The 25539-nt window shown below is 38.2% G+C and overlaps 1 protein-coding gene across 1 annotated transcript; it reads right to left on the bottom strand.

Moving 5' to 3' along the window:
- Positions 1-3804: 3804 nt before the first annotated feature.
- LOC131405322 (olfactory receptor 10G3) lies at positions 3805-4746 on the bottom strand. The gene has a single exon (XM_058540380.1). The coding sequence runs from the start codon at positions 4744-4746 to the stop codon at positions 3805-3807; it is 942 nt and encodes a 313-aa protein (XP_058396363.1).
- Between the last annotated feature and the right edge of the window lie 20793 nt (positions 4747-25539).

Raw genomic sequence — 25539 nt, 5'->3', positions numbered from 1 at the left:
CCTCAGACTGCAGTACAGTTCTGAGAAAACCTCAGGCGGCTCAAAGGGAGTCTGGGGCAGAGACTGCCCAAAGTGATGTTGGGCAGGCATAGCCTGACCCTAGGGTTTCCACTGGGTTCAGTCATTGTCTGGGGACAGCCTGGTTCTGATGCTGCAGTGTCCAAAGATTTTGCAGCTGGAGGCTGGTAACTGCACCTCTTGCAGCTGATTTTTAGAAAATCATCCATTTTATGAAAATTGAGAAAATTGTATTTATGAAAATTGAGAAAGTTGAGAAGGTTTTAAGCATCTGCCTAACATGGCTTCCAAGATTTTTGCCCTCTAGTGTACATACTTTCTCCCAGTTATTCAATCAAACACAATCACAATTCTTTCTAGGTGCTGATGTGAAGTGATGTTGCAGATGTAATTAAGATCCCAAATGAGTTGATCTTAAAATAGGAAGATTATCCTCTCTGGGCCTAACTTAATCAGGTGAGCCTTTAAAAAGGACAGGATTCTTTGTGGAGAGAGAGATTTGAAGCATGAGAGGAATTCCAGGTGAGGGAGATTCTCTGTTGCTGGCTTTGAAGATGGGGGGAGCCATGTGGCAAGGAATTTGGCAGCCTCTCATAGCTGAGGGTGCCCTCTAGCTGACAGCCTGCAAGGGAACAGGGACCAAAGTCCTGTAATTGCAAGGAACTGAATTCTGCCATAACCATATGAGCTTGGAAGAGAACCCTGACCTCCAGATGAGGACACAGCTCAAGGACACCTTGATTTTAGCTGTGTGAGATCTTGAGAAGAGAACCAAGTCATGCTGTGCTTGGATTGTTGACCTACAAAACTGTGAGCTAATAAATGGGCTTTGTTTTAAGCTGCTAAGTTTGTGATAACTTGTGATGCAGCAATAGAAAAATAACATTGCCCATCATATTAAATTAAATCCAAACTTCTTACAGTTTCCAAGGTTTTACACGATCTGACCTTTGCCTGCACTTATGGTGTAATCATGTACCCTCCCCCACCATGCCCTACACTTCAACAACATCTACATTCCTTTCAAACATGAGAAACTCTTTCCCATTCTAGAGCCTTGTACTAGCCTTTCCTTCTCTTTGGAAAGCTTTTTCTGAGATTTTCATGGCTATGGTTTAAAAAAACTCTTTTGTTATGGAGATTTCCAAACATATCTGAATAATGAGAATAGTAGAATGAAACCCGATGTTCAGGCAGCTTCAACGAACATATGGCCTATCTTTTTCATCTATATTCCTCTTTCCTTGCCCTTTGCCTTACTGGATTTTTAAATTTATTTTTAATTATGGTAAAATACGTATAACATTAAATTTACCAGCGTAACCATTTTTAAGTGTACAGTTTAATAGTGTTAAGAATATTCACATTTTTTGTGCAACCAATCTCTGGCACTCCTTTCATCTTGCAAAACTGAAACTCTATACCTATTAAACAATAACTTTCCCATTCCCCCAGCCCCTGGCAACCACCATTCTACTTTCTGTCTCTATAAATTTGACTATTGTAGGAAACTCATGTAAGTGGAATCGCATAGTATTTCTCTTTTTGTAACTGGCTTATTTCACTTAGTACGATGGCTTAAAGATTCATCCATGTTGTAACATGTGTCAGAGTTTTCTTCCATTTTAAGGCTGAATAATATTCCACTGTATGTATATACCACATTTTGTTTATCCATTCATTCATCAGTGGACACTTGGGTTGCTTCCACCTGTTGGCTATTGTGAATAATGCTGCTATGAACATGTATGTACAAATATCTCTTGTGACCCTGCTTTCAATTCTTTTGAGTGTGTACCCAGAAATGGGATTGCTAGATCATTTGGTAATTTTATTTTTAATTTTTTTAGGAACTGCCATACTGTTTTCCACAGTGACTGCACCATTGTACGTTCCAATGTACAATGGCCAAGCAGCGTGCAGTGACCTTACACAGACACTAGCCCCTTTGAGCAACCACATGCTCAAGAGAGCAGCCCTCAGAGTCAAAAGCAAATATAAACTCCTGATACGACTTCCCCAACAGCTCTTGTGATCAATAGTCTTCTCTGCCTCCTAGTGCCTTTCCTTTATGAGCCCCTTAGATAAGACCCCCATATGGCTTACCAAAATTGTATTCTTTTGGTTTGAATTGCCTCAGAACCCAAAAACACTCCACTCATGGACTTGAATAAGGACATGTGCCCCAGGTCCTGCCTCTCTCCATCTGCATTCTGCCTTGACCTCCCCATGCAGCCCCTTCTTCCAGAACCTGTAACGAGCTTCTCTATTTCAATTCCTCTTGTGGTTTGTTGTTGAACTGTGGTTTACCATCTGGCACCCTGTGCTCCACTTAACAGGTGTTAATTTAACAAATTCGTAATAGTGCCCAATCTCCTTTTTAAACAAATGTTTGCTTCAGAATTATTCAATTTTGATCTGTATTTTTATTATGTTTTTACAGATTATTTTAATGTTATTTTATTAATGCTTAAGACAACAGCTATGATAGCAATTGTGCTAACCACCTGGGAAAACAGAAACAAGATATATAATAGCCTTTGGAAATTTTTTTGTTTGCAAGCTATAGATTTAAGCTTATTTTTGTAATTCACTATTCAACCATTTTATTTATTAAATATTTTGAAAGATTAATATATTTCATAAGTAATATTCCAGTTTGAGGAAGTTTATATCTAGTGTGTTGTTTGTTTTCTTAACAAAATATTGAGGAATTGTGTGGGTCTGCTTCATCTAAGGGATAATGGTTGGTTTTCTGACTCCTGTATCAATTAGGTGAACTTGTGAGTCTTTTGGAGATGAATATTCACATGGCCAAACTGTGGACTCCCTGCTATGAGCAAGAGACTTTGCTTTATAGATAACATGATTTCATCACTTGGGTAAAGCAACCAACCAATATAAAAGGCTGGAGAATGAGGTAGAAGCATAACAGGATAAGAATAAAGGTGCTAAAGGACTGAAACCAGAGATGTTGCAGAAAATTTGCCCATATTGATTAGGCATTGGCCAATTCAATGAAAGCTTGTCAAGCTCACAAATCTAAATTGATATGAAATACTTTTTGGATAAATTATCCTCGTGCCTTGAATAATTGCCCTTTTTTCTTTTTATGGGAAAATTCATACTGACCTTTACTTTTTGGTGTGGAGGAATTTATTATTGAGACATTTGAAGAGACTTTATTGCATTCTCTTTCTTGGGTTGTTTAATTTGGTTTGGTTTGTGAAAACACCAATCTAAGAGAAGATTCATTTCTTCAGCAGGCAAGGTAGAGTAAGCACTTTAGTTCCTCTTCACATCCTATAGTGGCCTCAGGAAGTCCCCAAAGCCAGGCCTGTATGATGCACAAGGCAGGGCATCTACAGTTTCTCTTCTAGCATTAGCTCCTAAGATATATATCCAATTAAAACAGAACTGAAGAACATTCTCCTATCAAAAGAACTATAGTCCTTCTTATGAGGGCTTGCCCACTGTTAGCCTAAAGGCTGAAAAGCCCATTGGATGCTTTTGGTATACCAAACCTCTGAATGTCTAAGCGTGCCAGCTCTTGCTATCTTCTGAGCGGTTTTAGTCTCTACTCTTGAAGCAGCTCAGAGTTGTTTATCTGAAGGTGACTCTAAGGAACTGCTGTAAAGTAGTATTTTACTTCAAACTGTGATCTTGTCGTATTGATATTATGTGGCTACATGTAACAGAAAAAGCAAGAAGAAAAAAACTCACTGAAATCTAAACATTAGAATAAATAGTAAATGTGAAGGTTTCCCCAGCGGGGAACAGACACTTTCAAACCTCACTCTTAGTCCCAGGGCCTCTTATCATTCTCTTCAGAGCCAGCTTCACTTCTTGGTTCCGCAGAGTGTAGATGAGGGGGTTAAGAAAAGGAGTGATGGCTGTGGGGAATAGGGCAGCTGCCCCATCTAGGGGGCTGTTGGTTTCAGGCCTCAAGTAGATGAAGGCACAGGGCACATAGTACACGGTTACCACGGTTACATGGGCTCCACAGGTTGAAAAGGCCCGGCGCCGCCCATCAGCTGTATGGATTCTCAGGATGGCCTGAATGATCTGTATATAGGAGAGCAGGATCAGGGAGAAGCAACTGGCAACCACCACCCCAATGTCCACAAAAGTCACCAGCTCGTTGACTGTTGTATCAGCACAGGCCAGCCTCAAAACTGCAGGGATGTCACAGAAGAAGTAATCTACCTGGTTGGGCCCACAGTAGGGCAGACGGAAGGTTAGGATGGTCTGGAGAGCTCCATGGATGGATCCTGCCACCAAAGCTCCAGCCACAAGCAAAGTACTCAGCTTAGCATTCATGAGAACAGGGTAGCGCAGGGGCTGGCATATTGCCAGGTACCTATCGTAGGCCATCAGTGTGTAGAGGAAGCACTGAGTGCTGCCCAAAAAGTGATAGAAATAGAGTTGAGCAACACAGCCACCAAATGAGATGGGTTTGATGCCTAAAGTGAAGTTCATTATGAGGCGAGGGACAATGATGGTGGAGATGCCCATGTCAATGATGGAGAGAACACCAAGATAGATGTACATGGGACGGGCATGGAGCTGAGGGTCTACCCAGACAGTGATTGCAATAAGCAGGTTCCCCAGCTGAGTCAGGATGTAGATTAACAAAAAGAACACAAAAAGAAGCGTCCTTAGCCTGAGTGGGTAGAGAATTCCTGTCAGGATGAACTCAGTCAACAATGTGCTATTGACTTTCTCCATCCTCTGGAGAGATCTTACCTACAGAATGGACAAAACAAGAGTTAACATGGAGGAGAGAGGGAAGTGAGGAGGAACTAGAGAAAGAGATTGTAAAAACCAGAGACAGTGGCAGAGAAGTTTCTCTCTTATGTGGAGAGATGCCATATAGGGAGAAAGCATGTTCCATGGCCTATTTTATAAATAAAGTTTTATTGGAACACAGCCATGCTCATTTACTTACGTATTGTCTGTAGCTGCTTTGGTGCTACAATGGCAGAGTTGAGTAGTGGCATTTGTCCTGCAAAGCCTAAAATATTTACTCTCTGGATCTTTACAGAAAATGTTTGCTTCTAGGAGTTTGCATCTAGCGCATTTTTGCCAAAGATGAAGGGTTTACTGGAAACAACATATGTGGGAAAGGATATTTGTTTTGTTAAATGCTCTGCAAGTTCAGAAACTTCCAGAGGCTACTGGCTCATTCTTATCTCTTCTAGGACATAAACTTCCATAGAGTGGGGAGTACGGAGAAATGAAATGAGAAAATTCCTTTTCCCCCTTTGTAGTAGAGAGAATGGAATAGAATTTTGATTAAATGGCTAGTGTTGTGTGACAGTGTTTGATGCTGTACAATTCTACTCTCCAAGTTCTTTACAATTAAAGGAAGAGAATGCCCAATAGGCTGTAAGCATATAAGTAAAGTTGTGGTTGCTGTCTGGTGTTATGTATTTCAGTTTCTTTGTATATAATAATTTAGCCTTGGGACATGGTAAAGGAAGAGGCGAGAGGAGGAAGCAAAAAGAGATGGCCATGGTGAGACATCAGAGCTTAAAGAAAAAGCAAGATGATTGGAGAGGATGAGAGGATGGCTAGAGCAGAGCAAATGGCTCTCAGCGTGGAAGAGTTATTTTAAGTTCTTAGTTCAACCCCTTGGTTGGTACTTCCCTACTGGAGGAAATGGGTTGGATTAATGAGCTTTTAAAATTCCTCCTAGTTGTATGATTCTCTAATATCTACACTCATGGCTTGAGGTGGGATGTCAAAGAAATTGCAATGGGTTGATTGATTTTGCTCTGGAATGATTCTCATTCACTCAGAAAGAAGAGAGTGAGATTAACATGAAATGTCAGGAGCTCTCTGATTAATGATTCCCTCCACCTTCACTCCTGTGCTCTGGTTCAAGTGAATGCAAAGAGCTGGGAACTGGCAACCCCTGAATAAGACATCATGGACAGATGGTCCTGCTGCTGGCTGAAAACCCTAAATGTGAATATTATAATGAATCTGGGTCATGAGCTTGCTTTTTGATTCCAAGCAAGTTTCACAGCTCCTCTGGGTTTTCATTTCCTTATTAAGGCTATGAGGATGGAAAATGAAACTCTGGACCCAATTCTGGCAAACAGTGACCAGTAATGGGTAGTTATACTCAATAATCTTTACATTAAACACGTAATTTTAAACCTGCTGTATCCATGCTCTATCAAAGCTTAGCCCTCCTTATTTAACCATCTCATATAGAATTAAAAAAAAAAAGAAGCAGTAAATCCTTCCCCTCCATGTCATGCGGTCCTGTTTCAAGTGAATGGAATAGCAGTTGTGATTTTTCAGTTTTAAATATTTTAGTTGCAGGAAAGCAGTGATGGTTGAAGTTCAAAAAGTTGACCACAGTGCTCTTCTAGATGCCAGGGCTACAGACACTGGCCTCTTCCCCCCACTTCCCAACTTCCAAAAGTGAAGAGTGTTTAAGTTCCCATACAAGTTCCTTAAGAAATGCGTGACTGTGCCCAACAGCAGTCCTGGCCTGAATGAGCTCAGGTGGCTGCTCCGGTCTGGTTGTCATGGGTTACTATAGTTTTCTGGGGTTACAAAGGTCTGATATTAAACTCTGCAGATTTAGAAGCCTGATTTGATCAGGCTTTCTCAGAGGAATCAGGAATTGGGAAATCAATTCACGCTACTCAAATACCTGAGAGAATGACTTGTAAACCAAACCACCAATTTGTTAATTTATAGTGGGAGATCTCACTCCCATGACTGAAATGGTGTGTTTACTACCCAGGGAAACCAGTTACTAATATCAAGGTCACTGGACATCAATTTAGGAATCAAAAGTATATTTCTAAGTTTTGAATCCGAGCAAAGGGAATTTGATGGGGCACACTTAATTTAGGCTGCAATAGGTCTCAATGAATTATACCTGGTGAATTAGACAGTACCTTTATCCAAGGGAATACTTCCTTCAGGTATAATATCTTTTTCTTCTGGGCAGTAATGGGGATATATTGACACAATTTTATTCTAATTATTTTCTTTTTCAGTTGATATCTCTTTTAGATTTCTTTTATGATTTCCAATATCTCTCGTCTTCCCAACACATTTTCCTAACTTTTTAGAGTTCTTCAATCATTTTTCCTCATTTGTTTTCCATGCTGTTTTCTTGTTTGCATTAGAGAATGTTCTCTGTTCTCTGAATTATTCTCTAGGAATTTTTGTTTCTTTTGGGAAATTTCCTGTAGATATTCCAGTTCATATATAGTGTTCTGATTCTTGTCTTGTTCAACCAGACAGAATAATATTTCCTAATCTTGCCCTTAGATTTTAGAGCCATCTTAATGGGAGGGGTGAGGGGATGGAATGTAGCCCTATTTGTAATACTGTCTTTTTACGTGTTATCTCATTCCAGTTGCAATTGTTTTCCTATCTTCATTTCTTTAACATGTTTTCTTCCTCATGTAGTTACGAAGATTAATAGGAAAACTTCCTTTTACCTCTGATCTGTCATGACCATCTTCCTGGTGCCAATGCCATTATCATAGATCAACAAGCATGAAGTTTGGTATTCACTGGGTGAACACCCTTCTACTTACTCTGATTTATTAATATCCCAGATGTGGCTCTGAGATGCCTTAAATCCTTTCAATAATAAATCTGGAGAGAGAGAGAGAGAGAAACACGACAAAAAGGAAGAAAAGCGACACTGATGAAACCTCAATGGACTAGGGTGATACGAACTCACAGCATAATGATGGTATTTTACACCTGTGTAGTGGTCTCATGATCCTTAGGGGAGTTAAACGACAGAGGAGTCCCGTAGCTGTATAATGCTAGACTAAGGACTGCAACTAGGACTTATGGCTTCCAGTCCAGTACTCTTTCTACCTTTTACTAAACATTTCTTCCCACAAATGAACCAAAATAGTTTAGTAAATCATGTTATTTCTGGTTGCTAAATAAGGAGTTTAAAAACTTCATTGGCAACATTAATCCTCAGTGTCCTGAGGCTGTAGCTTTGCCTGTGATCTGAATGGTACTTTTAAGAGTGTGATGGTTCGTTCTGTCAAAGAGTCTAAGCTGGTGTTGCTGCTCTATTTCTAAACCTAGATATACTAGAATTAAGTGCAAGTTCTAAAATCAAACAAGGTCAAATTTTGTTACCATGAATCTGTGAAGTGGCCCATCTCCTTTCATTGTCGGGCATTCGAGCACCCTGAGCATTTCTTTAAAAAGCAGACCATTGCCTAGGGGTTTAGTTGTATATTCATTTTACAGAGACTTAAACTGTGAAGGTATTGATGCAGTGTGTTTTTGAATTGTGATCTGATATCAAATATAAGAGGTCATCCAGTACAAGCATGTTTGAGAAAGATATGGGAATCATTAGTGGACCACGAATTTACTCTAAATCTATAATGTTGATCATTAAAAAATTGTTGATGACTGATTTGTCCGGGGGATTAGGCGTCTTTTCTAATGAGGCAAAGGGCACAGGCTTGACCTCATTTCAACAGATTAGTTTGCTTAATTCTGGTCCCAAATTACATATCCAACTCTAGTTACTCATCTCTTAAATGGCCATGAAGAAAAATGAAAAATAATTCATTATGTTTTGAAAATCAACTCAAAGCACACTTTCTTTTAATTTATAAAAAGCGTCTCAAATATTTGGAAAACTTACGCAATCTATTGCCATTTTCTGAATTTTACAATAAGATGTAAAACGGAAAATAATCTAAAGAGGAGTAACATTGGAATGAATATATAAATATATACAACATTATGAGAAAAATTTGAGTTACTAAGTTTGAGAAATGAGACTAAAAGTTTCTGTTAAAATATAAAACCCTTATTAGCAATTAGTTTGAACTATGTGTTTAAAATATTCACTAACACAGAAGTCAGATTACAGTTTTACTCACAACCATCCTTCAAATTTTGAGTGGAGAATTTATCTTACATGTAGGAGAAAGGACCTGGCAAGGACCAAACAGCAAGGAACAAAGATGGAACCACCAAAGAACTCCAAGATGCTCTTACCTTGTCTGGTTGGCATTGAAGCCAGGCGGTGAATGAACCTCTGAAGAAGGGTAGCTTTGGAGAAAGTTGTAGCCAATGAAAGGCTTGGGGAGAGAGTGTCATCCCAATATAAAAAGGCTAAATGGTAGCTGTATAGTTAGACTTAGCGGAACAGTAAAAAAAATTTCTGTGAGAGCAGAAGAGAAATATATGTAATAATTAAATAAAGAAGGATATTTAGAGGTGAAGTGACTGAAAGTGGAGAAAATCCTTGCACAGTATTTGGATCCAACATTTAACTATATCTGAAACTTACTCTGTGGTCATCTATATTTGGGAATATCTTCCTTTCTTTTCAGCACTTCTCTGCATCAGGAATCAAGTCCTATAGGTGACACTTAACTCTGGAAAATGGCAGAAGACGATGGTGGGTGCTACTTGGGGGAGAGAGAATCACCTTCTCCTGGAGGTATCAGCACCCACAGAAAATCCTTTTGCAATCTAAGAGAAGAGATATAAATCTCTTCCTAGAGAGATTTTATTGGTTCTGGATCCCATGGGGTCAGGAGTAGTTATTGTGAAGAGCTCATGGCAGAAGACCCAATTAGTCAGTTCTGTCTGGATCAAAATGAAAGACAAGACTACTGAAACTTGATTTATTATTTGCCCACTTATTTGTAGACATCCTCTTCCAGTTTCCTCATGAACTGGGGGGAATAGTTCCCACTGAAGGTAACTGCTAAGATTGGTCTCTCTTGTGTTCTGTTACTTCTTTCCTTGTCCCCAGAGTCTACCACAGTGTGTGAGACCTTTAGCTTGGGGAGTATTGTAATAACACCCCTGTGATAAGACAAGCCCAATATCCATGGTTGGTTTCCTGGAAAACCCACTTAGTTTCTAGCTTTTTTCAATTCTGTAACATCAGGTGGAACAAAGTTTGTGGGGCTTAATAGGGCTCGTTGGTAATTTCGTATCTGTGATTTCTTTTCGCTTCAAAAAACAAACTTTGAAAAAAAAGGAAAGAGAAGCTAATGTGGCTGTTACTGGTCAAAAGATGTTTTCTTATTGGCACATTCACATTTTATGAAATTCATATTTCTTTGAATTACTAAGGTGCTAAGACAGATCTACAAAGACTAGGAGAAACATAGACTCTGAGAGTTAGAGGGACATGAGAAGTTATCTAATCCAGCTATCATCTACAATATTTTAAGTCATGCTCCCTGAGCAGTGATTTTTTTTTTTTTTTGGTAAGAAAGATTGGCCCTGAGCTAACATCTGTTGCCAATCTTCCTCTTTTAGCTTGAAGAAGATTGTCCCTGAGCTAATATCTGTGCAAATATTCCTCTATTTTTTGTATGTAGGATGATTCCACAGCATGGCTTGATGAGCAGTGTGTAGGTCTGCACCCGGGATCTGAACCTGTGAACCCCGGGCCTTTGAAGCAGAGTGTGTGAACTTAACCACTATGCCACCGGGCTGGCCCCAAGCAGTGATTTTTATTAGTGTTTTTTGGTCTTGTTTTTTTGAATACTTTGAGATTGGTCTGATTTCTCTTCTTCTAGTCTGATCTTTGGAACTATCTGAACCCTTTCTCCAAACTTTCTTCAGACGTCTAGAGATGGTCTATATCTTGAATGTGACCTGTTTTTTTTCCCCTCTCCAAACTTTTGTGATGATCTCTGTAGCTCCCAAGTCACCTCGGTACTGAAGAGTCTAAAGCAGAGGTTGGCAAACTTTTTCTGTAATCACCAGAAAATAAATGTTCTTGGCCTCGAGGACCTTGAGTCTCTGTTGCAACTATTCAAGCCTGCCATTGTCCATGAAAGTAGCCACAAACAATACACCTACAAATGGGCATGGCTGTGTTATAATGAAACTTTATTTATAGGCACTGAAACTTGAATTTCATATAAATTTCATATATCATAAACAATTATTCTTCTTTTGCTTTTTTTCAACTATGTAAAAAATGCAAAAGCCATTCTTAGCTTGTGGGTTATATAAAAAACAGGTAGCAGGCCAAATTTGGACCACGGGAGAATAGAGGTGATCAGAGCAAGCATGAAACTTGTTTGTGACTAATCAGTGAGAACTAGCCGAAAGGGGTGTGTGTGGGTAGATGGAGCCAGGCAAAAAGTTTGTCTTTCCTTTTCAGAGTCTGGTCATGTCTTGTATTTTGCTGCTTCTACTATTCCAGGAAGCATGATTTCAGTTGAATTAAGTGTCAGAAAGAAAAATGTTGAATTTTATGAGTCCAGGTTTGTATATTGCAACAAGAATGTGCATTAGGAGGTACTTTGTGAAGCAGAGCAATGCATAGGCGCAGGTTCATGATTTCTTAAGTTGTTGACAACTTGGTCTAATTTCATGGTTTCCACTCACACTCTTCTACTTCTGTTCTACAAAAATCACTCTCTGCACAAGAGTAGTTCTTTTTATTGATGAAATTAGTAATGATACATATACTTCTAAGACAGTACCTAGGTTTTATGGATTGAGCTTGCATATGACCCCAAGATCTCATAGCCTTCACAGCATCTCATCTCCTCTGACAACAACAATGAGGTCCCTAAGTTTAGGTGTTATACAAAAGACATATCTGTTAACTCTGGTTTCTATCTAATATTATTTTATTCATGTCACAATTAACAATTAAAAAAGAGTTGCTGCTCCAACCTTAATAAATTATTGTGGACCCAGAAGTTATCTTGAATGTCTTCTCCTATTGGAGAAGATATAAATATATCTTGTTTCCTCACTTTTTTTTTTTGTGAGGAAGATCGGCCCTGAGCTAATATCTGCCAGTCCTCCTCTTTTTGCTGAGGAAGACTGGCCCTGGGCTAACATCCATGCCCATCTTCCTCCACTTTATATGAGACGCCTGCCACAGCATGGCCTGACAAGTGGTGTGTTGGTGGTGCCTGGGATCCGAACCCGCGCACCCTGGGCCGCCGCAGCGGAGTGCGCGCACTTAACCACTTGCATTACCGGGCCGGCCCCTTGTTTCCTCACTTCTTAAAGAAGTGTTTTATTAATTGATGTTCATGTTTATTCCAGTTGTCTCAGATCTATGCATTCTTATATTTCTGAGTCTTTGGTTTTATTTCACTGTTATTTAAAATTGGGCAAGCATGGGGCCGGCCCCGTGGCTTAGCGGTTAAGTGCACGCGCTCTGCTGCTGGCGGCCCAGGTTCCGATCCCAGGTGTGCACTGACGCACTGCTTCTCCAGCCACGCTGAGGCCGCATCCCACATACAGCAACTAGAAGGGTGTGCAGCTATGACATACAACTATCTACTGGGGCTTTGGGGGGAAAAATAAATAAATAAAATCTTAAAAAAAAAATTGGCAAGCATAGGAAGAGGATTCTGGGAATACGGCAGAGTAGGAATCATGAGGAATCTCTCTCCTCACTTGGACAAAAACTGCACTAGCAGAATCTGTCTTACATAACTATTTTGGAACTCTGTTGAAGGCTTACAACTTCCTGAGGAAGACTTGAATGGTAAGTTTTGGTTAATTTTGGTCATTTTCAGCTCTTGACACAGTAGCAGCTACCCATCCCCCACCCCAGCCACATGGCAGGCAGTTGTGCACGTGTTCTTGGAGGAGCTTGTATGCAGCTTTCAGGATCCAGGCTGGGCCAAAAGGACCCTGTCCTACAAATATTGGGAATCTGTGCTGTGATTGCTGATTATTGCTTCTGATGAGAGAGCTACAGACAAAGAAATGGGCAGCCATTGTTGTTGCGTCACCCCTATTGTTGCAAGCCTCTCCACCTCCAACTGAAATGACTTCCAGGGGATTAAAGGGCCTGCATCCTTCCCACCCTCCTTCATTTTTTGCTTTTTACCCTTTCAAGAGCCATACTTTAAAGACCAGGACATTAAAATACAATTGCATATACAGGAAAAATTAGAAAGCGACTGTGCATGCCCAGGGAAAGTTTCAGAAAAGACCTGATAAGATCTTAAGTTTACATCTCAGGCCAATCCTTAGCACAGAGACAGCCTACAACAATCAAAAAACAAACAAACAAAAAGAACAAAAACAGTAACAAACTCCAGCAAACACTGGGGAAGGGGGAGAGTCTGATTTCCATAATTACCACATTACTAGATTCAAACCAGCCTTCAAGAAAAAAATCACAAGCATACAAAGAAATAGGAAAGTATGGCTTATTCAGAAGAAAAAAAATAAATAAACAGAAACTGTCCTTGGAAAAGACCTAATGGCAGATATACTAGACAAAGACTTTAAAACAACTGTTTTAAAGATGCCCAAAGAACTAAAGGAAGATGTGGAGAAAGCCAGGAAAATGATGTGTGAACAAACTGGAAATGTCGATAGATAGAAAACCTAAAAAGAAACCGAAAAGAAATTTTGGAGCTGAAAAGTGCAATAAATGAAAAGAAAAATTCACTAGAGGGATTGAAAGTCAGATTTGAGCAGTCAGAAGAAAGAGTCATTAAACTTTAGATAGGACAATGGAAATGATCAAGTCTGAGGGACAGAAAAAACAAGATTGAAGAAAAGTGAACAGAACCTAAGGGATCTGTGGGACACTGTCAAGTGGACCAACATGTGCCTCATGGGACTCCCAGAAGGAGAAGAAAGAAAAAAGGGGCAGAGAGAATATTTGAAGAAATAATGGCTGAAAATCACCCAAATTTGATGAAATACATGCATATAAATGTCCAAGAAGCTCAGTGAACTCCAAGTAAGAGAAACTCAAAGAGATCCACTCTGAGACACATTATAATCAAACTTTCAGAAGCCATAGACAAAGAGACAATCTTGAAAGTAGCAAGAAAAAAGTGAATTGTCATGTACAAGGGATCCTCGATAAAATCTTCAATAAGATCAACAGATTTCTCATCAGAAACTTTGGAGGCCAGAGACAGCAGGCCTATATATTCAAAGTGCTAAATGAAAAAAACTGTCAACCAAGAATCCTATATCCAACAAAACTGTCCTTCAAAAGTGAGGGAGAAATTAAGACATTTCCAGATAAACAAAAGCTGAGGGAGTTTGTGACCAGACCTGCCCTGTAAGAAATGTTCAAGGGAGTCCTGCAAGGTGAAATGAAAGGACACTAGACAGAAACTTGAAGCTGTATGAAAAAATAAAGATTTAAATACAGGTAAATACACGGGCAATTATAAAAGCTAGTATTATTGTAACAATGGTTTGTAACTGCACTTTTTTTCTACATGATTTAAGAGACTAATATATAAAAAGAAAACAAACCAATTATTAGTGTAAGACCTAGTGCAACTGTAATTTAGGTTTCTAACTCCAAATCTTGTTCTCTACATAATTTAAGACACTAATGCATTTAAAAGAATTGTTAGTTTATGTTTTTGGGCACACAATGTATAAAGATATAATTTTAGAGAAATAAAAAAAATCTTGAGACAAATGAAAATGGAAACACAACACACTCAAACTTATGGGATGCAGCAAAAGCAGTTCTAAGAAGGAATTTTATAGTGATAAATGCATACACCCAGAAAAAAGAAAGATCTCAAAAAAACAACATAACTTTACACCTCAAGGAACTAGAAAAAGAACAAACTAAGCCCAACGTTTGCAGAAGAAAGGAAATAATAAAGATTAGAGCAGAAATAAATTAAATAGAGAATAGGAAACCAATAGAAAAAATTAACAAAGCCAAGAGTTGGTTCTTTGAAAGGATAAAATTGACAAATTTTTAGCTATATTAACCAAGAAAAAAGAGAAGAGGACTCAAATAAAATTATGAATAAAAGAGGAGACATTACAATTGTTACCACAGAAATACAAAAGATCATAAGAGACTACTATGAACAACTACATTCCAACAAATTGGACAGCTTAGAGGAAATGGATAAATTCCTAGAAACATACAAACTACGAAGACTGAATCAGAAAGAAATAGAAAATATGAACAGATCAATTACTAGTAAGGAGATTGAATCAGTAATCAGAACCCTCCAAACAAAAAAAGCCCAGGATGAAATGGTTCACTGGTGAATTATACCAAACATTTAAAGAAGAATTAGTGTCCTTTCCTAAGTCTTCCAAAAAATTGAAGAGGAGAGAATACATCCAAACTCATTTTACAAGGCTAGCTTACCTGATACTAAAGCCAGATAAGGACATTACAGGAAAAGAAAACTACAAGCCAATATCCGTGATGAATATAGATGTAAAAATTCTCAATAAAGTACTAGCAAACCAAATTTAACAGCATATTAAAAGGATCATAAACCATGATCAAGCGGGATTCATCCCTGGGATGGAAGGATGGTTCAACATATGACAATGGATAAAGGCGATACATCACATTAAGGGAATGAAAGATAAAAATCACATGATGATCTCAATAGATGCAGAAAGAAGCATTTGAAAAAATTCAATATCCATGCTTAATGGTGAAAGGCTGAAAGCTTTTCCTCTGAGATCAGGAACAAAACAAAAGTGCCCACTCTCACCATACCTATTCAACATAGTAATGGAAGTCCTAGCCAGAATGATCAGGCAAGAAAAAGAAACAAAAGACATCAAAATTGAAAAGGAGGAAGTAAAATTGTCTCTGTTTGCAAATAACATGGTCTTATATGTAGAAAATCCTAATGACTCTCCTAAAGAATTGTTAAAATTAATAAATGAATTCAGTAAAGTTGCAGGATACAAAATCAACATGAAAAAATCAGTTGCATTTCTATACAGTAATAATGAATTATCTAAAAAAGAAATAAAGAAAACAATCCCATTAACAATAGCATCAAAAACAATAAAATACTTAGGAATAAATTTAACCAAGTATGAGAAAGATCTGTACACTGAAAATTATGAGGCACTGATGAAAGAAACTGAACAAGACACAAATAAATGGACATGTATCCTGCGTTGATGGATCAGAAGAATTAGTATTGTTAAAATCTTCATACTACCCAAAATAATCTATAGATTTAATGAAATCCCTATCAAGATTTCAATGGCTTTTTTTTACAGAAATAGAAAAAACAATCCTAAAATTCATATGGAACCATAAAAGACCCTGAATAGCGAAAGCAATCCTGAGAAACAAGAACAAAGACTGGAGACATAACACTTCCGGATCTTAAATTATATTACAAAACTATAGTAATCAAAACAGTATGGAACTGACATAAAAACAGACACATTGACCAATGGAACAGAATTGAGAGCCCAGAAATAAATTCATGCATATACAGTCAGCTAATATTTGACAAGGGAGACAAGAATACTCAATGAAGAAAAGATAATCTTTTCAATAAATGATGTTGGGAAAACTGGATATTCAGATGCAAAAGAATGAAACCGGACCCCTGTCTTGCACCATATAAAAATGAACACAAAATGGAATGAAGACTTTAAATGTAAGATCTGAAACCATAAAACTCCTAGAAGAAAAATAGGGAAAAACCTCCTTGACATTAATCTTGACAATGATTTTATGGATATGACACCCAAAGTAAAGGCAATAAAAGAAAAATAAACACTTGAGAGACCACATCAAACTAAAAAGCTTCTGCACAGCAAGAGAAATGACCAACAAAATAAAAAGACAACCTATGGAATGGGAGAAAATATTTGCAAATCACATATCTGATAAGGGGTTAATATCCAAAATGTATAAGGAACTCGTATAACTCAATAGAAAAAAACTAAATAATCCAATTTAAAAATGGGCAATGGACCTGAACAGACATTTTTCCAAAGAAGATATTCAAATGGCCAGCAGGTATATGAAAAGATGCTCAACATCACTAACCATCAGGGAAATGCAAATCAAAACCACAGTGAGATATCACCTCACACCTGTTAGAATGGCTATTATCAAAAAGACAAGAGATAACAAGTGTTGGTGAGGATGTGGAGAAAAGGGAACACTTGTACACTGTTGGTGGGAATGTAGATTAGTAAAGGGGAACAGTATGGAGGTTCCTCAAAAATTAAAACTACATGTAAGCCAGCAATCTCACCTCTGGGTATATATCTGAAGGAAATGAAATCACCATCTTGAAGAGATATCTGCACCCCCATGTTCATTGCAGCATTATTTACGATAGCCAAGACATAGAAACAACCTAAGTGTCCATTGATAGATGAATGAATAAAGAAAATGTGATATATATATATATATATAATTCAGCTATAAAAAAGAAGGAAATCCTGCTATTTGTGACAACATGGATGAACCTTGAGGGCATTATGCAAAGTGAAATAATTCAGACAGAGAAAGACAAATACTGTATGACAAATACTTATTTATGGAATCTAAAAAAACCAAACTCATAGAAACAGAGAACAGATTGGTGTTTGTCAGGGGTGGGTTGTGGGGGATGGGAGAAATGGGTGAAGGTGGTCAAAGGGTACAAACTTCCAGTTTTAGAAGGGATAAGTTATGGGGATGTGATGTACAGCATTATGACTATAATTAACAATACTGTATTGTATATTGGAAAGTTGCTAAGAGAGTAGGTTTTAAAAGTTCTCTCACACACGCACAAATTGTAACTGTGTGAGTTGATGGATATGTTAATTACCCTTATTGCAATAATCATTTTGCATACACATATAACAAATCATTACTTTGTATACCTTAAACTTACATGATGTTATATGTCAATTATATCTCAATAAAGCTGGAAAAAAAGTGTGTGATTTTGTTACATCAACAACCAAAAGGGCTGGGGACAGGGCTGCAAAGGAGCAGAGTTTTTGTATGTTATTGAAGTTTAGCTGGTGTAAATTCATATCAGAGTGTTATAACTTTAGGATATCAAATGTAATCCTCATGGTAACCACAAAGAAAATAGCTATAGAATATACACAAAAAGAAATAAGAAAAGAATTTAAGAATTTCACTACACACAAAAGAAGACAGTAATGCAGGAAATGAAGGACAAAAATCCATAAGGCATATAGAAAACAAATAGCACAATGACAAAAGTAAGTTTCCCTTTATCAGTAATTACTTTAAATGTAAATGTCTCTCCAAACAAAAGACAGAGATTGGCAGAATAGATAAAAACACATGACCTTACCATGTGCTGTCTACAAAAGACTCACTTGAGATCCAAAGACACAAACAGGTTGAAAGTGAAAGGATGGAAAAAGATATTTCGTATAAATAGTAACCAAAAGAAAGCAAGGTTAGCTATACTAATATCAGACAAAGTAGATTTTAAATCAAAAAGACTTACAAGAGGGGCCTGCCTGGTGGCATAGTGGTTGTTTGGTGCACTCCAATTCAGGGTTTATGGGTTTGGATGCTGTGTACGGACCTACACCACTCATCAAGCCATGCTCTGGCAGAGACCCACATGCAAACTAGAGGAAGATTGGCACAGATGTTAGCTCAGGGCCAATCTTCCTTACCAAAAAAAAAAAAAAAGCTTACAAGAGACAAAGAAGGACATTACATATTAATAAAATGTTCAATACAGCAAGAAGATAAAACAATTATAAACATTTACGTACCTAATGACAGATTATCAAAATATATGAAGCAAAACCTGACAGAATTGAAGGGAGAAATACACAGTTCTACCATAATTGTTGGAAGTTTCAATACCTCACTCACAATAATGGATAGAACAACCAAACAAGAGATAAGTAAGGAAATAGACTTAAATAACACAATATACCAAGTGGATCTAACAGACATATATAGAACATTCTATCCAACAACAACAACAGAATACACATTCTTCTCAAGTGCACATGAGGCATTTTCCAGGATAGGCCATATGTTAGGCCACCAATTAAGTCTCAGTAGATTTAAAAAGATAGATATCATACAAAGTATGTTCTGTGACCACAATGAGATTGTTAGAAATCAATAACAAAAGGAAAACTGAAAAATTCACAAAACTGTGGAAATTAAACACAGTTTTTTTTTTTAATTTTTATTTGTTTATTTTTCCCCCAAAGCCCCAGTAGATAGTTGTATGTCATAGCTGCACATCCTTCTAGTTGCTGTATGTGGGACGCGGCCTCAGCATGGCTGGAGAAGTGGTGCGTCGGTGCATGCCTGGGATCCGAACCTGGGCCGCCAGCAGCGGAGCGCGTGCACTTAACCACTAAGCCATGGGGCTGGCCCTAAACAACACAGTTTTAAACAGCCAATGGATCAAAGAAGAAATCACAAAGGAAATTAGACAATACTTAGAGATGAATGAAAACAAAAACACACCATATCAAAACTTATGGGACACAGTGAAAGTGGTGCTAAGGAGGAAACTCAGAGCTATAAATGCTTCATTAAAAAACCAGAAAGATCTTGATGCACAATTTACCTTTAAAACTGAAGGAACTAGAAAAAGAAGAACAAACTAAACTCAAAGCTAGCAGAATGAAGGAAATAATAAAAGATTAGAACAGGGGTAAATGAAGTAGAGAATAGAGAAACAATAGAGAAAAATCACTGAAACCAATATTTGGTTCTCTAAGAAGATCAACAAAATTGACAAACCTTCAGTGAGGTGGACTAAGTAAAAAAGAGAGAAGATTCAAATTACTAAAATCAGAAAAGAACATTCCTACTGATTCTAGAGAAATAAAAAGGATTATAAGAGGGTACTATGAAAAATTGTATACCAAAAAATTGGATAACCTAGATGAAACGGAAAAATTCCTAGAAATATAAACTCTGCCAAGACTAAATCATGAAGAAATAGAAAATCTGAATAGACTTATAACTAGCAAGGAGATTAAATCAGTAATAAAAAACCTCCCCACAAAGAAAAGCCCTGGACCTGATGGCTTCACTGGTGAGTTCTACCAAACATTTAAAGAAGAACTAATACCAAGCTTTCTCAAACTTTTCCAAAATTGAAGAGGAGGGAACATTATCTAACTCAATCTCTGAGGCCAGCATACTAAAGCCAGAAAAAGACACTACAAGAAAATAATACTACACACCAATATCCTTTATTAACATTGATGCAAAAATCCTTAACAAAATACTAGCAAACAGAATTTAGCAGCATTTTATTTATTTATTTATTTAGTGAGGAGATCAGCCCTGTGCTAACATCTGCCAATCCTCCTCTTTTTTTGCTGAGGAAGACTGGCCCTGGGCTAACATCCGTGCCCATCTTCCTCTACTTTATATGGGATGCCGCCACAGCATGGCTTGCCAAGGCCCATCTTCCTCTACTTTATATGGGATGCCGCCACAGCATGGCTTGCCAAGCAGTGCGTCGTGCACGCCCGGGGATCCGAACCGGCGAACCCTGGGCTGCCTCAGCGGAGCGCGCGCACTTAACTGCTTGCGCCACCTGGCCAGCCCTAGCAGCATTTAAAAAGGATTGTACGCCATGAGCAAGTGAGATTTATTCTGGAACACAAGGGTGGTTCAACATATGAAAATTGATTAACATGACATGCCACATCAAGAGAATGAAGGGAAAAACCCACATGATTATCTCAATAGATGCAGAAAAGACTTTGACAAAATTCATCACTCTTTCATGATTAAAAATACCCAAAAACTAGGAATAGAAGGAAACTACCTCATCATAATAAAAGCCACATATGAAAAACCCACAGTAAACATCAAATTCAATGGTGAAAAGCTGAAAGTGCTTCCTCTAAGATCAGGAACAAGGCAAGAATGCCTGCTTTCACTACTTCTATTTCAGTACTGGTAGTTCTAGCCAGGGTAGTTAGGCAAGAAAAAGAAGTAAAAGGCATCAAAATTGGAAAGCAAGAAGTAAAATTATCTCTGTTTGCAGATGATACGATTTTATATGTGAAAACCCTAAAAATTCCTCAAAAAAACTGTTAGAATGAATAAAAATGAATTCAGAAAAGGAGCAGGATACAAAGTCAACATACAAAAATTATTTCTATACATGAACAATGAACAATCTGAAAACCAAATTATAAAAACAATTCTATTTACAATAGCATTGAAAAGAATAAAATACTTAGGAATTAACCAAGGAGGTGAAAGATTTTTACAATGAAAACTACAAAATATTGCCTAAAGAAATTAAAGAAGACATAAATAAACAGAAACACATCTCATGTTCATGGATTGGAAGACTTCACATTGTTAAAATGTCAATAATACTCAAAGCAATCTACAGATTCAATGCAATCCCTGTCAAAATCCCAATGACTTTTTTTGCAGAAATAGAATAACTCATCCCAAAATTCATATGAAACCTCAAAGAACCCTGAATAACCAAAACAATCTTGATAAAGAAAAACGAAACTGGAAGACTCACATTTCCTGATTTCAAAACTTACTACAAAGTTAGTAATCAAAACAGTGTGGTATTGGCGTAAAGATGGACATACAGACCTATGGAATAGAATAGAGAGTCCAGAAATAAACCCTTGCAGATATGGCCACGTGATTTTTTTTTTTTTTTTTTGTGAGGAAGATTAACCCTGAGCTAAAATCTGTTGCCAATCTTCCTCTTTTTGCTGAGGAAGATTGGCCCTGGGAAAACATCTGTGCCCATCTTCCTCTACATTATATGTGGGACGCCTGCCACAGCACAGCTTGATAAATGGTGCATACGTCTGCGCCCAGGATCCGAACCTGCGAATCCTGGGCCACCTAAGCAGAGTACACGAACTTAACCACTGTGTCACTGGACTGGCCCCACACGTGATTTTTAAAAAAAAATATTTTGATCATTTCAGGCAAGTACATACACTTGTACATCCATTAGAGGTTTTTTTGTTTTGTTCTATTTTGTTTTTTTGCTGGGAAAGATTCACTCTGTGCTAACATCTGCTGCCAATCTTCCTTTCTCTCTCTTTTTTCCCTCCCCAAAGCCCCAGTACATAGCTGTATATTTTAGTTGTCCTTCTATGTGAGCTGCCACCACAGCATGGCTACTGACAGACAAGTGGTATGGGTCTGTTCCCGAGAACTTAACCCCAGGCCACTGAAGCAGAGTGTGCTGAATTTTAACCTCTAGCCCATCAGGGCTGGCTCTGGTCAAATTTTTTTCACAAGGGTGCAAGACCATTCAATGGAAAAAAGACAGTGTTTTTAACTGATGGTGCTGGGAAAGCTGAATATCCGCATGCAAAAGAATGAAGTTGGACCCTTACCTAATGCCATATACAAAAATTAACTCAAAATGGATCATGGACCTAAATGTAAGGCCTAAACCAATAAAACTCTTAGAAAAAAACATAGGGCAAAGTCTTCACAATATTGGATTTGGCAATGATTTCTTAGATATGACATCAATGGAACAGGTAACAAAAGAAAAAATAGACAAATTGGACTTCATGAAAATTAAAAATGTCCATCAAAAGAAACTATTAACAGAGTAAAAAAGAAACCCACAGAACTGGAGAAAATATTTGCAAATTATATATCTGATAAGAGATTAACGTCCAGAATTCCTAAAACTCAAAAGCAAAAAAATGAACAACCAAACTCTATTCAAAAATGGGCAAAGGACTTGAATGGACACTTCTCTAAAGAAGATATACAAATGGCCAACAAGCACATGAAAAGATGCTCAACATTAATCATCAGGGAAATGCAAACCAAAACTACAATGGGATACCACCTCACACCGATTGGGATGGCTACTATAAAAAAAACAAAAAACAACAAGTGTTGGCAAGGAGATGGAGAAATTGGAAACTTTGTGCACTGTTGGTGGGAATGTGAAATGGGACAGCTGTTGTGGAAAACAGTATGGTGGTTCTTCAGAAAATCAAAAATAGTGGGCCGGCCTGGTGATGCAAGCTGTTAAGTGCGCCCGCTCTGCTGCGGCGGCCCGGGGTTCGCCGGTGTGGATCCCGGGAGCACACTGACACACCCCTCGTTAAGCCATGCTGTGGCGGCGTCCCATATAAAGTAGAGGAAGATGGGCACGGATGTTAGCCCAGGGCCAGTCTTCCTCAGCAAAAAAGAGGAGGATTGGCATTGGATGTTAGCTCAGGGCTGGTCCTCCTCACACACACACACAAAAAAGAAAATTAAAAATAGAATTACCACGTGACCCAGAAATTCCTCTTCTGGATATAAAACTGAAAGATCTGAAAGCAGAGTCTCAAAGAGATATTTGAACACCCATATTAATAGAAGTATTATTTACAATAGCTAAAACATGAAAGCAACCCCAGTGTCCTATGGATGACTGGATAAACAAAATGTGGTATATACATACAATAGAATACTAGCCTTAAAAAGGAAGAAAATTCTGCAATATGTTACAACATGGATTAAACATGAGGACATTATGCTAAGTGAAATAAGCCAACCGCAAAAGGAAAAATACTGTATGATTCCACTTATATATGAGGTGCTTAGAGTGGTCAAAATCTTATAGACAGAAAGTATAAAGGTGATTTCTGAGGGCTAGGGGAAGGGGAGAATAGGGAGTTATTGTTTAATGGGCACAGAGTTTCAGTTTTACAAGATGAAAGGAGTTATGGGGATGGATAGTGGTGATGATTGCACAACAAATGTATTTAATACCACTGAATAGCACACTTAAAAATGGTTAAGATGGTAATTGTTATGTGTATTTCACCACAATAAAAAAATCTGCAACAACAACAACAAAAAACCTGGGTTAGTATGACTTCACACATCTAAATGAGTACTAAAACTGTCGGTAAATGAAAGAACACATTCATCTGGTCTCTCATCTTCTGGAGGGAGCTATTGACATTTGCTCTTATACTGTCCTGTTCTTGAGTTCTTTCTCCAACTTCTTTTAAATGTTTTCTTGTTCCTCTAGTTAAGACCAGGATAGGTCATAGGGGATAAGTTAAGGTCATTTATAGCACCCTGGCCTGGTCAGAAGGACATTGTGTGATTAACTGGTTGGCCCACTAAATGACTGACCAGGGGGCTTCCAAATCTTTGGCTATTTGGTATTATGATAATTGACCAAAAGATTTTCTAGATGTTTTGGACAATTTAGATGCAGTTCAAAAGACTTTCCTGGTGCTGTTTTAATTTTAGAAAATTATTAATTGAGTGAAGTATTAATAAGGATAAAGTGAAACTGCTGTAACAAAATAACCCAATAACTAATCAGTGGATTAAAGAAGTTAGAGGTTTATTTTCCTTTCATTTAAAATTCTGAGGTGAGAGTTCCAGGTTGGCAGGTGGCTCGTCTCCACTTGGTCACAAGCTATGCTGATGGAGCTGTGTCTCCATCATATGCCAGTTCCAGCTCAGAGTAGGAAAATAACATAGAAAATTTCCTGTACCAGTTTTGAGGGCCGGGCCTGGAAGTATCACACATACACATAAATTCTTCTTGTATTCAGTTTGAGAGAACTTAGATAAATGACCACATTCGCTGCAAGAGGGAGTGGGAAATGTCCCTAGTGGGGCGGCCGTGTTCCAGCTATGCTTTCTGACTGGGAGGAAGGAGACAATGGATTTTGGTGGGCAGTTAGCCATCTCCACCACAGTGGATAGTAGATATTAGGGAAAAGGGGGCTGTGACACCAACACCAATAAAACATTCTTTCTGTTCTCCAGGGTCTCTGATCCAAACTACAACACAGGCTAGTCTATGATAAGTGCAATTTTAAAATTCAAAGGCCTGTAGTAATACAAGGAGGAGGATATAAGTTCTGACTGGGAGAATCAGAGAAAACTTCTTGTAGGAATACAGATTTTTCTTGGGCCTTGAAGGAAGCATAAAACATCAGTTTACCAATACGGAGAAGGAAGAAGTGTATTTCTAATGCAGGCATATCTTAAGTAAAGGCTCAGAGGTAGGAAAGTATAGAGAATGTTTAAGGAATAGCAGGTAAATGAATGGGATTAGGAAAGAAGAGGGAGATAGACATGTCTTGGGAGATCAGGTATGTTGTGATCAAACTGTGGGGGACTTTGAATTCCAACCTAAGAGGTCTGGGTTTACCTATATACAGTGGAGAGCCAGTGAATATTCATAAGGAGAGGAATGACATATTTAGTTCTCTGTGTCAGAAAGAAAACTCTGGTAGCAGTGTGGATGGGGATGGGGATGGCAAGGAAGCCACTTACGAAGCCAGAGAGACATTCCCAAGGCAGAGCAAACAGAATTTGGTGAATTACTGCCTGGGGGATATTGAAAGGCTGGAAGGAAGCACAGACAATCTACGCAGAGATTCACACCAAGTGCTTGGGAGGATGGATTTGCCTTACATGAGCAAAGCAATCCTGAATGCCTGGAGGCTTTGGAAATTAGCAGTGAAGCAAACAGGTGGAGAGTGATGGGGCAGTATTATGCAGGTTTTTCCCAAATTTGCCAGGAATAATCCCCCCTCCTCCTGGATAGAACCTTTATTCCTCATATTCAACATTTGTGTGGAATGTGCTTTCTCCTGAGAGGGGGGTCAGAAAAGTGTAAAACAGCTCTGGTCAATTTATTTTTAGCAGCAGAAGCTTCTTCCTAGTAGAATTACATTCAATTTCAGCTCAAACCAACATCTATTTATTGAGCATTTACCACATGCAGCAGTAGCTGAAAAGAGTGGTAGCAGCGGTGATATGGGTATACCTTGAGCCTACAG

The sequence above is a fragment of the Diceros bicornis genome, chromosome 5 (assembly GCF_020826845.1).
Source record: "Diceros bicornis minor isolate mBicDic1 chromosome 5, mDicBic1.mat.cur, whole genome shotgun sequence".
Lineage (NCBI taxonomy): Eukaryota > Metazoa > Chordata > Mammalia > Perissodactyla > Rhinocerotidae > Diceros > Diceros bicornis.
The sequence above is the reverse complement of the archived record's forward strand: the minus strand, read 5'-3'. Positions and strand labels throughout refer to the sequence as shown.

Excerpts from the sequence above, each read along its gene's own strand:
- LOC131405322 (XM_058540380.1), bottom strand. The coding sequence starts at position 4,746 with ATGGAGAAAGTCAATAGCACATTGTTGACTGAGTTCATCCTGACAGGA.